General features: G+C 46.1%; 1 protein-coding gene across 1 annotated transcript; it reads left to right on the top strand.

Annotated features, from left to right (window-relative positions):
* Positions 1 to 5,706: 5,706 nt before the first annotated feature.
* On the top strand, positions 5,707 to 15,601 carry BAK1 (BCL2 antagonist/killer 1). Its single transcript, XM_043963105.1, has 6 exons — positions 5,707 to 5,827; positions 10,235 to 10,304; positions 11,257 to 11,392; positions 13,183 to 13,326; positions 14,947 to 15,127; positions 15,271 to 15,601. The coding sequence occupies exons 2-6, from the start codon at positions 10,256 to 10,258 to the stop codon at positions 15,373 to 15,375; spliced, it is 615 nt and encodes a 204-aa protein (XP_043819040.1). The 5' UTR covers positions 5,707 to 5,827; positions 10,235 to 10,255; the 3' UTR covers positions 15,376 to 15,601.
* The last annotated feature ends 218 nt before the right edge of the window (positions 15,602 to 15,819 follow it).

The following is a 15,819-nucleotide window of genomic DNA, read 5'->3' as shown; positions in this document are numbered from 1 at the left end:
TAGAATGGAAGGGAAACAGTTAACAATAGTAATCATGAGAAAGAGAAAAGGAGGAAAATTGTACAAAAAATATTTATAGCAACTCTTTGTGGAGGCTAAGAATTGAGAATCAAGGGAATGTCCATCAATTGAGGAATGAAGGAAGAAGGTGTGCTATATGATTGTGGTGGAATGGTCTTGTGCTACAGGAAATGACAAACAGGATGATCCCAGAAAAACCTGGAAAGACTAATGAACATTGATGTGTAGTGAAGTAAGCAGAGCTGGGAGGACAGTGTGCATAGTGAACAGCAGTATTGTTCAGTGAGCAATTATGAATGACTTAACTACTCTCAGAAATGCAATGATCCAAGACAATCCCAAGGAATCAACGAAGAAGCTTACTATCCACCCCCATAGAAAGAACTGATAAAAAGAACACTTGTGGATTGTACATATATAACCTGGTTGCAATCTTGTGGAAGGGGGAGGAAAGGGAGGGAGGGAGGGAGGGAGGGAGGGAGAAAAATTTGGAACTCTAAATTTTATGAAAATGAATGTTGAAAACTACCCTTACATGTAACTAGAAAAAATAAAATAAATGTTTGTTGCTAAAAAAAAAATAGAAAATGAAGGGCAGCTAGGTGACATAGTGGATAGAGCACAGGCCCTGAAGTTGGGAGGACCTGAGTTCAAATCTCACCTCAGACACTTCTTAGCTGTGTGACCCTGGGCAAGTTGCTTAACCCCAATTGCCTTAAAATATATGGGGCCATCTCCAGTTGTTCTGATGTATATCTTGCCAACAAACACAGATGGCTCTAAAGGAGAGTGAGTGGCCTTGCACAGCCCTCCCTCACTTAAATCCAATTCACTGCAAGTCCTGACATCACCCCAATGTCATGGTCCTCTTTGAGAATGAAGGACAAACAACAGGTATAACAAAGAAAAAGTTTTCATGAGGTCATAGATTTAGAGCTAGAAAAGACTCAGAGATTAGCTAGTCCAATCTCCTTATTTCATAGATAAGAAAAAGGAAGACTAGAGCAGAGTGACTTTTCTGAATCATACAGGCACCAAAATCATTAGGATTTTAATTCAGATTCCCTTGACTCCAAATCCAGGCTTCTTTTGGGTTTTGTTGTTGTTGTTGTTGCTTTGTTTTTTCATTTTCTTTGTTTTTTAATTTACTTTTACTTTTTTTTTAAGGCAATGGGGGTTAAGTGACTTGCCCAGGGTCACACAGCTAGTAAGTGTCAAGTGTCTGAGGCCAGATTTGAACTCAGGTACTCCTGAATCCAGGGCCAGTGCTTTAACTACTGTGCCATCTAGCTGCCCCCTACTTTTACTTTAAAAAAAAATTATAGTTTTCTTTCTACTATTCTATCTCCAGCCATAGGATTTTAGCTATATCACAGACCCCTCAGAACTTTTTCCCTCATCTATAAAATGGGGAGAAAACCCACTTGCAACGTGGAGGGCAGCAAGCACACTCCCAAGGAACAAATGCTGGATTTGAAGTTGGAGTACTCAAATCAATCTATCCTACTTATTAGTCAGTTGATAAGCATTTATAAAGTGCCTGCTAAGTGCCAGGCACTGTGCTAAGTGATGGGGATACAAAGAAGCAAAAGCACAGTCCCTGACTTCAAGGAACTCACATTTTAATGGGGGAGACACATGTAAAAAATTGTCCATACAAGATATACACTGAGTATACTGAAGGAAACAAGCGTTTATGTACTTACTATGCACCAGGCATTGTGCTAACTACTTTTACACATTCAATTGTTTCAGTTGTGTCCAACTCTTTGTGACCCCATTTTCTTGGCAAAAATATTGGAGTGGTTTGCCATTTCCTTCTCCAGTTCATTTTACAGATGAGGAACTGAGGCAAACAGGGTTAAGTGACTTGCCCAGGGTCACAAAACTAGTAAGTGTCTGAGACCAGATTTGAACTCAGGAACGTAAGTCTTCCTGGTTCCAAATGCCACCTGGCTGCCTGAAGAATATGTAGAAGGGAGTAAAGTGTAAGAAGACTGGGGGGGGGAGGGGGGAAAGGCAGCTAGGTGTCACAGTGGATAAAACACCAGCCCTGGATTCAGGAGGACCTGAGTTCAAATCCAGCTTCAGACTTTTGACACTAACTGTAGTGACCCTGGGCAAGTCACTTAACCCTCATTGCCCTATGCGGGGAAAAGAAGAAGAAGAAGAATACTGGAATGGTAAGAAGGGGCTGAGTTGTGAAGGTCTTTCTTTAAAAGCCAGAGAACTTTATATTTAATCCTGAGGATAATGGAGAGCCACTGGAGTTTATTGAGGGGGAGAGGTGAGATATCATATCTGTGCTTTAGGAAAATCACTCTGCAGCAGAGTGGGGGATGGATTGGAGTAAAGAAAGAGATATGAAGCAGGGAGGGCAACCAGAAGACTATTTAAATAGTCCAGAATTGAAGTGGCAAAGCCTGCACCAGGGCAGTGGCTGTGTGGGTAGAGAGAAAGGGACATATACAAGAGATATTGTGGAACAAGAAACAAGACTTGGCAACAAATTGGATATGAGGGATGAGTGTGAGGAGTTGAGGGGAATGCAGAGATAGCATGCTTGAAAGACTGGGAAAATGGTGGTGTTTTCAACAGAAATAGGGAAGGTGGGAAGAGGGGAAGGTTTGGGGGGAAAAATATGAGTTCTGTTTTGCACATCCAGTTCTAGATATCCAACAGGTAGTAGGCAATGCAAGCCTGGAGCTCTGAAGAGAAGTTTGGGATTGGAATCATAGAAATGAGATGATCATTGAACCCATGGAAGCTGATGAGATCACCAAGTGAGAGAGTTGAAGGGAGAAGAGATCAGAGCCTTGAGGGCCACACCTTAGTGGGTGTGACCTGAATAGAGGAAAGGAATCAGGTGAGAGCAGTATCATGAAAAATCTATCTAGGAAAAAAGGATCATCAGCTGTGTTAAAGGCACTGAAGTCAAGAAGAAAGAAGATGAACATGGGAGGGGAACACTTCATCTTTGTATGGCATAGAGGAAGTGGAATGGGAATGGGATTGGGTAGAATGAGAAAATAGGAAATTAGGGTATTTGAGGGAATATCATGATGAAGTCCCCTAGCATGAGTGCAGAATTGGGCTGGAGAGAAAGACCATGTCAAGAACAATAAACCAGTGTCTTGGGGGGCAGTAGGTAATGGCAGCCACTGTATTGATTGGATAAATTTGGATTGAATAAACCTGAAAGGAGGAGATATTACTGAGTAATGGTGCAATTGGCAGTGTGGAGCAAGAAGTTTCCCCAATTCTCCAACCACAGCCAGTTGTTGGGAGAATCTGCAATTGAATAAATGTGAAATTGGCCAGAAAGGGTGATCAGGGATGCATTGTACTAGAGAGAAAGTGTAGAGTAGTGCAGAGAGAGCTGTGCTCCAACTGAAGAAAATACGGGTTCAAATCCAGTCTCTGACACTTACTGGCTGTGTGACCCTGGATGACTCATTAGCCTCTCAGTGCCCCGAGGTGACTCCCAACTAAATTACAGAAAAGCTAGAATGCAATAATAGAGGGAGTTTATTGTACTAGTTAATCACCCGTCCAGATCCTGTTCCACTTTATGAATGTAGTCCCTGTTCCAAAGCCCATTGCTATGGGACTCTCTCCTTACTGGTGGAGATGGTGACTGCCCTGAATGAGGAGCATTTGGATTGGTGAGAAGTGAGAGAGCTCAAGCTTTCACCAGCCTTCTTGAATCCCCCTTTGATGATTCCTCAAGCTAAGTCTTGGAATATTGAGTAGCTTCCCTCCCTTCTGACTTCCAGCTCTGAGAGAAAAGATAGAAGAGGTCAACCCCACTTCAAGTTACTGAAGGAAAAGACTCCGGGAAGACATGAGCGAAGCTTTGAGGATTCTTTCCTTGGGTTAGATCCAGGACCCTTTCTCTTGATTGGGCTGAATTACTTCACTGCCAGGGGGAGAGTGCCTTCATTCTGTATTGACTGGTATATATTCGCCTCTCTCTTTTTCTTTCTTTTTTTCTTTCTTTCTTTTTTTCTTTCATTCTTCCTTTCTTCCTTTCTCTCTCCCTATATATTATATATATATTCATGTATATCTTCTTTGATTTCTGTTTTGCTATAATTTGAATAAATTGGCTTTTTTGCTATTTGCTACATGAGTTCATTGTGGAACTAGAAGTGAAAACTTGGATATAGAACTTGGGGTTGCCTTTGTCCCAAAGGACAAACTGATTTTTTTTTATCATAAAAGTATTTTATTATTTTCTAGTTACATGTAGATAGTTTTCAACATTTGTTTTTATTAGATTTCTAGTTCCAAATTTTTCTCCCTCCCTCCATTCCCTCTCCCCAAGAGAGCAAGCAATCTGATATAGGTTATATATGTACAACAAAGGACAAACTGATTAAAAATTATATCGGACCTGATTATATCTCCTAGATGGGTACCAGGCTAGAAGGATATCTATCTACGCCCTTAAATATTGTTCATCTAGGAGATATAACACAGATGGGTCCCACTACATATATGGGGCCCTCTCTCCTTCCACTATCCATGTGATTTGGGGCAAATCATTTAAAATTCTCCCCGTTTTTCTTATTTGTAGATTGATACCAACAGGAGAACAGAAGAATAGGATGAGTTCTCTAAGGTTCATTCAGCTTCAGGAAGGCTATTATTGTGATAGTTGCCTGACTTACCCAGGGTTATGTAGTCAGTATGTATCAGAGGTGGGACTTGAACTCAGGTCCCTCCTAGCTTTGAGATCAGCTCTCTATCCTCTCTCTCTCTCTCTCTCTCTCTCTCTCCCTCTCTCTCTCTCTCTCTCTCTCTCTCTCTCTGTCTGTCTCTCAGTAATTGGGGTTAAGTGACTTGCCTAGGGTCATACAGTTAGTAAGTATCTGGAAGACACATTTGAACTCAGGTCCTCCTGATTCCAGGGCCAGTGCCCTATCCACTTCTACACCTAGTTACCCCCACTACCTCTCTCCTCTCTTAGCACTTAGTAAGCCTTAAAGCACTACAGAAAATAAAGCACTATTCTTATTATTTTTCCCTTACAAAATGATACCACACTTTGTTATATAATGCATAATGAGGGCATATCTCATTTACTTATTTCATATATGCCTCAAATGAAATAATATATGTATGGCACATGACAAACCTTAGAGCAATATATGTGTTAGCTATTATTATTATTATTATTATTTTATTATTATCCCTCCAAAATGGGGAGGCAAGGACTCAGACTTGTGTCCCCACACAGCTCGGGCATAGCCCCTGCCCACGGAGGAAGCTCCGTGGATACTCCTGTATCTATTAACTGCCTGAAAGGAGGAGAGGTTTAGAGATGGACTGAGTAGGGAGAAGCCAGGGCTGGGACAAGGAGAAGGGGCAGGTTAAGAAAGCAAAGCCAGTGAAAATCACATATTCCCTTGGATGTTTTCCATGAGCAGACCCAAAGTCCTGAGCTGGGGGGGGTGGGGGGAGGTGGGATGCTACTGACCGGTGGTTGGGTGGGCCTTCAGCCTCCCAGTACTCCGGATGCCTCTACACTGAAATAGGAGGCTGAAGGCTAGCCTCCAAATGGGGAAGCAAGCCAAGAGCCATCAGGCCTGGTTGCTCTCTAGAGGCCTCTAGAGGGAGCTCACCAGCACCCCTGGCTCAGCTCCGCCTCAACTCTGTGATTGGATTGGAGCTGAGCAGGAAAGAGAAGCGTCTGGGAGCAGGGGGATGGACTGACCCGTAGCCGCTTGCTGCTGCTGCCGGTTCCTGGAAGCCGGGGCCTTAGGGTTTCTGTTCCTGGGGACACAGGAGCAGCGGTCCCAGGGTGAGTTCGATCCCACCACCCCCAATTCTTTGGGACCTGGGACAGTAGGCACTGAGCTTGAGTCCCGTCCACACCCTGTCCAGGATCTCTGTCTGGTCATGAGAGCTGGAGTGGAAGATTCCCCCCCCCCCCCCACCTCCCTGCCAGGATATTGGAATGACTCCTCCCTGGCCCAGAGAGAAGCTCTCCAGGGTGGGCCAGTGCAGCTGACCCCATGGTTGTGCCTTGGCCCTGGCCACCGGCTATCCTCTGCCTGGGCTGTGGACTGAGTGGGGGTTCCCTTGGGCAACCTGCCTGATTTTCATACCCTCTGGCTCCAAACTTGTGTGGTGCTCTCAGAGTTGAGGTCTCCTGGGTCTGTTCGATGCGGGAAGACAAGAAAAAGCAGAGAAGAAACTTGAGGTTCTTTTCTCATAGCCACAGAAGGTCCAGGTTAGTGGGGGGCTGAGCACCCCTAGTGGGGCATCCTTCCCCAAATTCTCTTCCTAAGCTGCTCTGAATCCAAGGGAAGAAAGAAGTGTAGGTGTTGTTACTGAGGGACATTCGGAGACCCTGGGGCCAAGACCTTACCCAGCTCCTCTGGCCCCCAAAACACACTTAAAAATCAGAGCTAGGCCTCTGGTCAAGGAAAGGGTGGTAGTTCTAGGCAGCCACTGGATCTGAAAGTGTTCCTTTTGAATCCACCCCATTGATGGAGTCCTGAGTCCCAGGGCCAAGGGAGTGAAAGTATGGTACAGAATCCTGGGGAGGCTCTGCTCCTCATGGGGTGTCAGATTTAGAGGCTGGCATATTGGGGAGGAGGAGAGACAAGAGGGAACCTTATCAGAAGGTGTTATAAGCTTCTCTGGAACAGAATGGGGTGGGCGGTCCAGGCAAAGGTCTGTTTTAATGAGGCCCGGCTCTGATATAACTCCCCTAATCTCAATGTACTTCACAACTGACATCTATGGTTAGTTTGGGTAAGGTGGAGAAAGTGATCATTGGACAAGGAGAAAAAGTGGTCATTGGAAGGGGGGCCAGGTTCCTGGCCCCTTAAATTAGATTATCTTTGTGGGTGAAACGAGAGGGGACTCCTAAAATGGCCTTTGGCCTGAAGGAGGCTAGCTTAGGCAATAGACAAAGCCATTTACTACGGAGTAAGAGGACCAGGGTTCAGATCCCAAGTCTGGGACTACCTATGTGACCTTGGGCAAATCCCTTAGACTCTATGGGCTTCAGTTTCCTGATCAGTAAAATGAAGAGGTTAGTTTCTTGCCAGCTCTGAATTTAAGATCCCATGAAATAAAGACCTTGAGGAATTAGGGCTTTATTGGGGTGGGGCCCAGGGTTCCTCCTATGTATCTGCCCCTAAGGATACAGGTAGAAGGAGAGAGGTGAGGCTTTGGGGTGATGGAGTCTGTGAGGGCAGCTGCTGGGGCACAAAGCAAGGTACTGAGGAAAAGACCTAAACTGAAAGTAAACCATCTCGACTTCAGGAAATTCTGTCCCTTCCCCCTTTGGGGTCCAGAGAGTAGGGTGCTTAAAGTCAAGGGGAGGGGGAAGAGGAAACACAGGGCTGAGTGGGGAGGTGGTGAGCAGGAAGTTGACAAGGTGGTAGCACAGGTGCATGATGGGTGACATCAGCAGGCCAGGCAGGGTGGGGCAGCACTGTGAGAGCCCAGAGAAGCGTTTTCGAGGGGTTCTTCCCCTCAACTCCATTTAAGGCTTCCTGGCTCTAAAGAAAAATTCTCTGATCTGGTTCCATGGGCTGCTCTTTTGAACCTCTCATTAGCAGGCTGGCAAAGTGACCCAGGATGGTGGGGATGATAGGATATTTAAGCCTGGCAGAGGTTCATTGAGGATTGATTCTCCAAGGAATTAGGGAAGAGGCACATGAACCCCAAGGATCTTCTTCCCTCAGTTGCTTTTCTTGTTTCCTTAAGCCTGAAAGAAATTACTGGATTTGGTAATCAGAGTCTGGGTTCTAACTCTAGCTAGCTAGGATACTTAGTACCCATGTGATCCAAGGCATCTCTCTGAGACTCAGTTTCCTCATCCAAAAAATGGGTGATTATAACATTTGTCCTGCATGTGGCATGGAGTGATTGTGAAACAGGCATTTGTGAGCCATAAAGTGATATAGATAAGGAAGAGTGATCAATTGGGAAGAACACTAAGATTTGGAGTCAGAACAGAGGTCGCTTCAAATCCTGCCTTTGCAATTTAGTATACGTGTTTTGGACAAGTCACTTCCCCTTTGTGGGTCTCAATTTGTTGTTATTGTTGAGTCATCTCAATCGTGTCATATTCTTCATGACCCCATTTGGGGTTTTCTTGGCAAAGATACCTGAGTGGTTTGCTTTTTTCCTTCTCCAGCTCATTTTAACAGATGAGGAAACTGAGGCAAACAGGGGTTAAATGACTTTAGCCAGGGTCACACAGCTAGTAAGTGTCTGAGGCCAGATTTGAACTCAGGAAGATGACTGCACTACCTAGCTGCAAAATGGGGGAGAGATGATATTTAAGGTTCCTTACAGATGCTATAATCTATATATAAACTATTGTTTATTATTTATTCATAATTAGCCTTTTTGATTACAAACATGGGATATAAACTTGAACCTGAGTAGGTCTGTTGGTCACAAGCATCCAGATAGAGGTGAAAGGGTGTATTTTGTCCTGATTGTTCATGTGTCTTCCCACCTCACCTTTAGCCCAGAATTCAGGCAGTACAATAGAGATAGATATCTGTGGGTGATTTTGTGGGAGGGAAGATTCCTGTCTACTTGTTGGCTGTGTGATCTTGGGCAAAAAAACTTCAACCTCCTTTCCTATCCTGAAGCTTCTTATCCTTAAAGTGGAAATGATAATACCTGCTCTGTCAACTAGGGCCTGGGGAGGTATTGTATATAAAGGGTTTTGTTATATATACACGGGGGAGGAGGGGTGCAATTTACTCAACCTCCCAATCAAAGTCCCATAAACTTGTTAGTGATGAGATCGACAATCCTGAGGGTGCTAGCATTTTAGGGGGCCGGATGGAAGTAGATTATAAACTGAGTCATCCTTGGTAGGGTCCAACCACAACCCACAAGTATAACTATCTTTGTATCAATGGAGCATCATTCATTCAGTGATTCAACAAACATTTATCAAGAGCACTTGCTACTGTATACCCTGCTAGTAACAAAGATAGATGGGGCGTAGGCCCTACTCTCAAGGAATCTGTAATCAGTTCAACCTTATGGGATAAAAGATTTATACACTAATCAAGGCAGCTAGGTAGTACAGAGCTGAATTCAATTCTTGCCTCAGACACTTATTAGCAAGTGGCTTAACCTCTGCCTCCCTCAGTTTCCCCATCAGGAAAATAATCTGTAAAATTAATTTAACAATATTAGCATTATAATATTCACAATGATAATAAATATATTAAATAAGTTATAAATGATAAAATTTTAATAGTAAATATCCTATTGTAATATTAATAATAGTAGTAATAATAGGGTTTATCTTCCAGGGTTGTTATAAGATAAAAGGAGACGATGTGTGTAAAACTCTTTTGCAAACCTTAAAGCAGCTAGCTGACATTATTATCAATGAAAAGGACAGAGAAAAAAAGCACTAGGAAAGAGATCAGATTATCACAGTGGTCCCAGCCTTGGGGGAGGGGGTCAGAGAGAGGGGTGGAACTTCCCCCTGACCCAAGGCAGGATGTGGAGAAGGCCACAGCAATTCGATACAACACAACAAGTACATGGTTAGTAGCAACAAGTCCCACACCCATCCCCCATGCCCCATTAAGGGACCAGAGCTCCTCTTCCCCCGTCCTTACATGCTTCCTCCAGTCCTCCCCCACTACCCTTGATGTTTACCAGATTTCACCTGGGCTGAAGTGTGATCAAAGCCATGGAAAGAGAGCTGGAATTAGAATCCAAGGAATTGGATTCAAATCTTAGTTCTGCTGCTTATCACCTACATGACCACGGGCAAGTCCCAAGAAGTTAACTTCTCTGCACTTTTGGGGACCCCTTAAATTGGTCCTTTTCAGTCCAGATGCTTTGACCCTATGCTTTACACACACACACACACACACACACACACACACACACACACACACACACACACATCCTTCCCCTCCCTCTTCTGACACTACTGGTGATCTTGACTAGGAGGTTCAGAGAAAGGAGCCAAGCCCTGCCAGGCATGGTGATGTAGGAGCCACAGAAAGGTCTGGGCTAGGCTGGGGACCAGGGCTGCTTCATCTAACACTTTACCCAGTATGCTACCGTGTGTGCTTGGAGATAGGATGCCCACCTCATCTCCTGGTGAACAGTTCTAAATCTCTGAATGAGGGACAGACACCGCTGCTCACCCTTGTCTGTATTTTTTTTTCCTCTACCAACATCACCCTCGCCCTTGTCTCAGGCTGACACTATCACTCACAGCATGGCTTCTAGGCAAGTGAGCCGGGTTCGAGCCCCCTCATCTACTGCAGGTAAGAGTATTCACTTCCCATCTTATAGCTCTAAGGAATATCTTCTAGGAAGGAGGAGAGTTGAGACAGAAGTTAGGGGTGAGGGTAGGGACTGATGCGGAGTCTTCCTCTTGGCTTTTTTGGAGCCTGCTTTGAGTGCTGTTTCATTAGTTTCAGTTTACCCTCCATTGATGGGGCTGTGGGGTTGTAAAGATGGAACTGCAGTTAGGGTTTATCTTTTTGCCCCTTCTGTGTGGGGAAGCACCATGCTGCTGTGATTTCACTTATGTCATGCACATCCATGGTCTCTGGGAAGAAGGAAGGGACAATCGGTGGAGCTGTTTCTGGATCAGAGTCCTGGGGATAAAGGAGGTAATTCTGCCTCTCCAGACTGACTTCTCTAGAGAAGTATTGACAAGATGAAGATGAGAGAGAGCAAATGAACTGACCAAGAAACGAGGGGGTGAGAGGCAGCGAGGAAATGGGAGGCAGCAAAGTGGAGGGAAAATACCCTCTGCATTTAGAGTCAAATCCTAGAGTTGAATGCCACTTGCTACAGACAAATCTCTCCCTTGATTCTCTGAGCCTGTTTCCTTGACTGTATAAGGAGAGGGTTTGGGCTAGGTGCTCTCCACCAGCTCAGACATTTTGTGTTCTGTTTTCATACTTGTTCTCTAAAAGATATGGGGGGTGGTGGGGGCAGCTAGGTGGTGCAGTGGACAAAGCACCAGTCCTGGATTCAGGAGGACCTGAATTCAAATCTGGCCTCAGACACTTGACACTTACTAGCTGTATGGCCCTGGGCAAGTCACTTAACCCTCATTGCCCAACCAAAAAAAACCCAAAAAAGATAAAGGGATAGCTTTAGGCCCTTGTGGGAGGAAGGTAGGAGAGGGAAGAAGGGTGACATGGGGGAGAGGATGCCCCTGTCCTACCTCCCACCTGGCCCTAATACTGAGGGTTTGGTTTACAGAGGAACAGGTAGCTCGAGAGACCGAAGAGGTTTTCCGTAGCTATGTCTTTTACCGGCACCAACAAGAGCAGGAAGCTGAAGGAGAGGCTGCCCCTGCAGACCCAGAGATGGACACCCTGCCCCAAGAGCTCAGCAGGTATATGTATGGAGAAACACAGGCAAACCCTTCCACACAAGTGTACACACATACATACACACATGCACACACATGTACACCCAGACAACCATTCAGTGATGAAATGGCCCTTCCCTGGCTATTAATTGAAGTTCTATGTTGCTTTTACTGAATATATAAAGTATTTGTTGTATTATTATTATTATTATTTTGTGGGGCAGTGAGGGTTAAGTGACTTGCCCAGGGTCACACAGCTAGTAAGCGTCAAGTGTCTGAGTCTGGATTTGAACTCAGGTCCTCCTGAATCCAGGGCTGGTGCTTTATCCACTGCACCACCTAGCTGCCCCTGCAGTATGTATTATTAAATGGTATAGGTCAGGTAGTTGGCACAGTGGATACCAGCAGCAGGCCTGGAGTCAGGAAGACTTGAGTTCAAAGTTGACCTCAGACACTTACTCGCCGTGTGACTCTGGGCAAATCTCTTCACCCTGTTTGTCTCAGTTTCCTCATATGTAAAATGAGCTGGAGAAGGAAATGGCAAATCCCATCAGTACCTATGCCAAGAAAACCCCGAAAGTGTCACAAAGAGAAGGACACAGATGAAATGACTCAACAACATTATTAAATTGTAAGCTTGCAGAGAAGCCACTAGAAAGGGACCGTGTAGGGAAGAAGGGCAGGGTTAGGAGGAAGGTACCAAAAAACCCAGAGAGGTAAACAGAGCTGATAGATTGACACTGGGAAAGGCATAAATATCTCCTGGTCCCTACCAGTGAGTCAGGGACTGGAATCACCAGGTAGGAACAGAGTGAGAGTAGAGTAGAATAGATGAACTCAAGCCAGAAAAGGGAGGGAGTTGGTTTGCAGTCCAGGTAGACAAGTGGTCACAGGTACAGCCATCTCCAGGCTGTCCCTGAAGTCCCTTTTTCTGAAGTCTCTGAATACTTTGATTTTAAGAAGTAGGGGGGTGGGAGGGGGAGGGGTTGGGCAGCTAGGTGATGCAGTGGATGAAGTACCGGCTCTGGATTCAGGAGGACCTGAGTTCAAATCCAGCCTCAGGCACTTGACACTAGTTGTGTGACCCTGGGCAAGTCACTTAACCCTCATTGCCCTGCAAAAAAAAAAAAAAAAAGGAAGAAGAAGAAGGGGGGTGGGGGGTGGAGATAAAGCACCGGTCCTGGATCAGATAAAATACTGGCCCTGGATTCAGAAGCACCTGAGTTCAGATCCAGCCTCACCACTTGATACTTACTAGATGTGTGACCCTGAGCAAATCACTTAACCCTCATTTCCCTGCCAAAAAAAAAAAAAAGAAGAAGTGGGGGAAAGAAGGCTTTTTATCACAAAGAGCCTGACCAGCCAAGAGCCTGACTTGGTGGCAGCCACAGGGGAGGATGGGGGATGTTTCTGAGGGCCACTGCCCTGGTAGACCAGAAGTGCCAGGCTGTCAGAGAGTGAGGAGAGCCTCAGCCTTGGTAACCAAGGTTCTACTGGGAAGGCTTTTGCACATTGTGTCTTTGCACACATTCAATTACATATAGACACATCCCCTCTTTGAGTTGCTCTCCATTTCTTGTCCCTTTTCCATTTTTGCCCTTCTCATTCATGCAAAACTGTAACAACTCCTCTGCCCTCGACTTCCTTCCCTTCCACTGCTGATTTTTAGGGCCTTGTTCTCAAAGCTTAGGCTTCCAAAGGATTTATTTGCAGATCCAGGTCCTCCAGTTTAGGGTGTGGAATCATCCCCCAAAGATGAGGGAACAAGGTAAGGGCACTCCTGACCTCCGCTGTTTTTTCTGTTACCGCCCTAGCACCACGGAACAGGTGGGCCGACAGCTAGCTGTCATTGGCGATGACATCAGTCGGAGGTATGACTCAGAATTCAAGGCCATGCTGCAGCATTTGCAGCCCACCCCAGACACCGCCTATGAGTACTTCACTAAGATTGCCTCCAGGTATCCCCCTCCCCTCCTTCTCCCAATGTCACTTTCAAAGAACCTCTCCTTCTTTTCCTTTCTGTGCCCTGTCCGAGTCTCAGTGGCAACTCGTCTGCCTGTGTTGCTTATGTGCCCTCCTATTGTGATGTAGCAACTCCATCCCCCCACCCCACGCTGCGCTGCCCCCCACTTCTAACCCTCAGCTTCTTCCTTCGTAAGATTAGAGGGTTGGACTGGATGATTCCAATTGGATGATTCCATTCATTTAGCTCTAAATCCCATGATCCTTTAAACAACAGAATTCCTTCCAGGACTTGTGGGATAAGGATGGAGTAGAAAGAATTGCTCTTTGCCCAGCCTCCCTTGTCCCCCACCACATGTTGGAAGAGAGTTTGAACCCTAAAGAAAGCAGGCCCTAAAAACCCCTCAATCTCCTAAAAATAGAGATGAGGCATGAGCGTGGGATGCTTGGATTAAGGTTAGCATTACAATTAGAGTTGGGGCTAGGCTCATCTCCCTGAGTTCCAATCTGGCCTCAGCCCTGTTTGCCTCAGTTTCCTCATTGGTAAAATGAGCTGAAGAAGGAAATGGCAACCATTCTGGTATCTTTGCCAAGAAAACCTCAAATAGGGTCATAAAGAGTTGAACACTACTAAAATGACTGAACAACAAAAAGGCTGCCTTGTTCTTCTGTTAAAGTCCAGTTAACATTGGGAACAGAAGCTGTGTGGTGGCCTAGACTCCAGGGGTGGGCAGGGGATTGAGTGTGAGCCATTCCCTATTCCCTGAGGTAATGCCCTCATTCCCTCTTGAGCTTCCCAGGACCTAACCTCCTCTTCTGTCCTCTCTCTCCCTGCTCTCCCTGCGGGATGTCAGGCTAGCAGTGGTTCCTCGACTTGCAGGTAAATTCCCTACCCCCTTCCCCCTTGATGCCTCAGGCTCTCCTACCTCCTCTTCTGTTCTCTCTGTTGGACACTCTGTGCTGGGAGGAGTGGTGGGAGTCATCACCGCCCTGGAAGTGACTTATAGGTTGAATGGCAGTGGGTGGAGGGGAGAGACGTCTCTGACAACCAGCCTGGGAGGTAGTCCAGTTGTGCCTAGCTTTTGGTCCCTTTGGAGACCAAGTCCAAATGGTATCCCACTTGGAGAGCCAGCCCCAGAGTTTTACTCTATTAAAATGTAAAGCCATTGAAAGGAAGCATTGTGTCTTTCCTTTCACTTGAATCCAGGGTGCCTGGTGAATAATGGGCAATTAATAAATGCTTGATTAAGCTATGGGACTCTTCCTAAAGCTAAGTGGACTTGGATGAATGGGGGAATCTGGACTACCTTGGGTTGCACTCCCAAATGATCCAGTACTGCTACATTGAGATGATAGCATCCTATTTGGGGACCTCTCTGCAGGTGTTGCTCTCCCACACTATAGGTGGTCTTCCATCTCTCCAGGGATTGGCAACCCCAATCTCCCCAACCCCAGGGAGAAGCCTGGGTGGTTAAAAAGATGTTCCTTACTTACTTCCTTCAGGCTGCTGTGGCATACACCTGGGCTTCCTTACCTAGTCCCTTAGGGTCAGGGGGTAACAGGGGAAAGGGGTGAAAAGAGAAGTCACTAACTTGAGGTTTTTACCCCCACCATAGCCTGTTTGAGAGCGGCATCAACTGGGGCCGAGTGGTGGCACTGCTGGGCTTCGGCTACCGGTTGGCACTACATGTTTATCAGCGGGGCCTGACTGGCTTCCTGGGCCGTGTGGCTCGCTTTGTGGCTGACTTCATGCTCCAACACTGCATTGCCCGATGGATTGCCCAGAATGGGGGCTGGGTGAGCAGGGACCCTGGGAGTAGGGAGGGAAGAGGGGAATAGAACAGTGACGGGTGGGCCCAGGGAGGGGGTCCTCTATCTTTTCATGTTGTCCCTTACCCCACGAGTTCCTATACCTTCTGTGATGCCCGTCTCATCCCTAGGTGGCAGCCCTGAACCTCTCTAACAACTCCATCTGGTACGTGATGACAATCTTTGGGATGGTGCTTTTGGGTCGATTTGTTATCCGAAGATTCTTCCAACCCTGACTCCAGGAGGGGGAGGCCTTTCATGAAGACACAAGGCCTAAGCGCCTCCCCCATCATTCCTCTTCTCCTGAGCCCAACCTCTTCTTCCTCCAGGATAAAAAAGGACAGCCCTGCGCTATACACCAGCCAGATGGACATCCAAGTCTCCGGGCATCTTTCTTACCTGGAGGCCAGAGGGTACAGGGTACCCTGCCCTAGCTCTTTGTGGTGCTAACAGGCCCTTCTCTCTGGGATTCTTATCATCAAAGAAGAGGCCATATTTGTGTGACTGCAGACCCCAACCCCCTCCCAACACATACATATACGTGGATCCCAGAGATCCGTGTGTGTATATGTATGTATATATTTATATACATATACATACACATATACACATATAGATCCCAGAGATCCCTTTATGTGTGTATACACACACACACACACACACACACACACACACACACA

The sequence above is a fragment of the Dromiciops gliroides genome, chromosome 4 (assembly GCF_019393635.1).
Source record: "Dromiciops gliroides isolate mDroGli1 chromosome 4, mDroGli1.pri, whole genome shotgun sequence".
Taxonomy (NCBI): Eukaryota; Metazoa; Chordata; class Mammalia; order Microbiotheria; family Microbiotheriidae; genus Dromiciops; species Dromiciops gliroides.
The sequence above is the reverse complement of the archived record's forward strand: the minus strand, read 5'-3'. Positions and strand labels throughout refer to the sequence as shown.

Bases quoted from the DNA above. Each gene is read 5' to 3' on its own strand.
- BAK1 (XM_043963105.1), top strand. From the start codon at position 10,256: ATGGCTTCTAGGCAAGTGAGCCGGGTTCGAGCCCCCTCATCTACTGCA. The intron at 11,393-13,182 runs GTATATGTATGG...TTACCGCCCTAG, and splicing joins CTGCCCCAAGAGCTCAGCAG to CACCACGGAACAGGTGGGCC. The intron at 15,128-15,270 runs GTGAGCAGGGAC...TCTCATCCCTAG, and splicing joins TTGCCCAGAATGGGGGCTGG to GTGGCAGCCCTGAACCTCTC.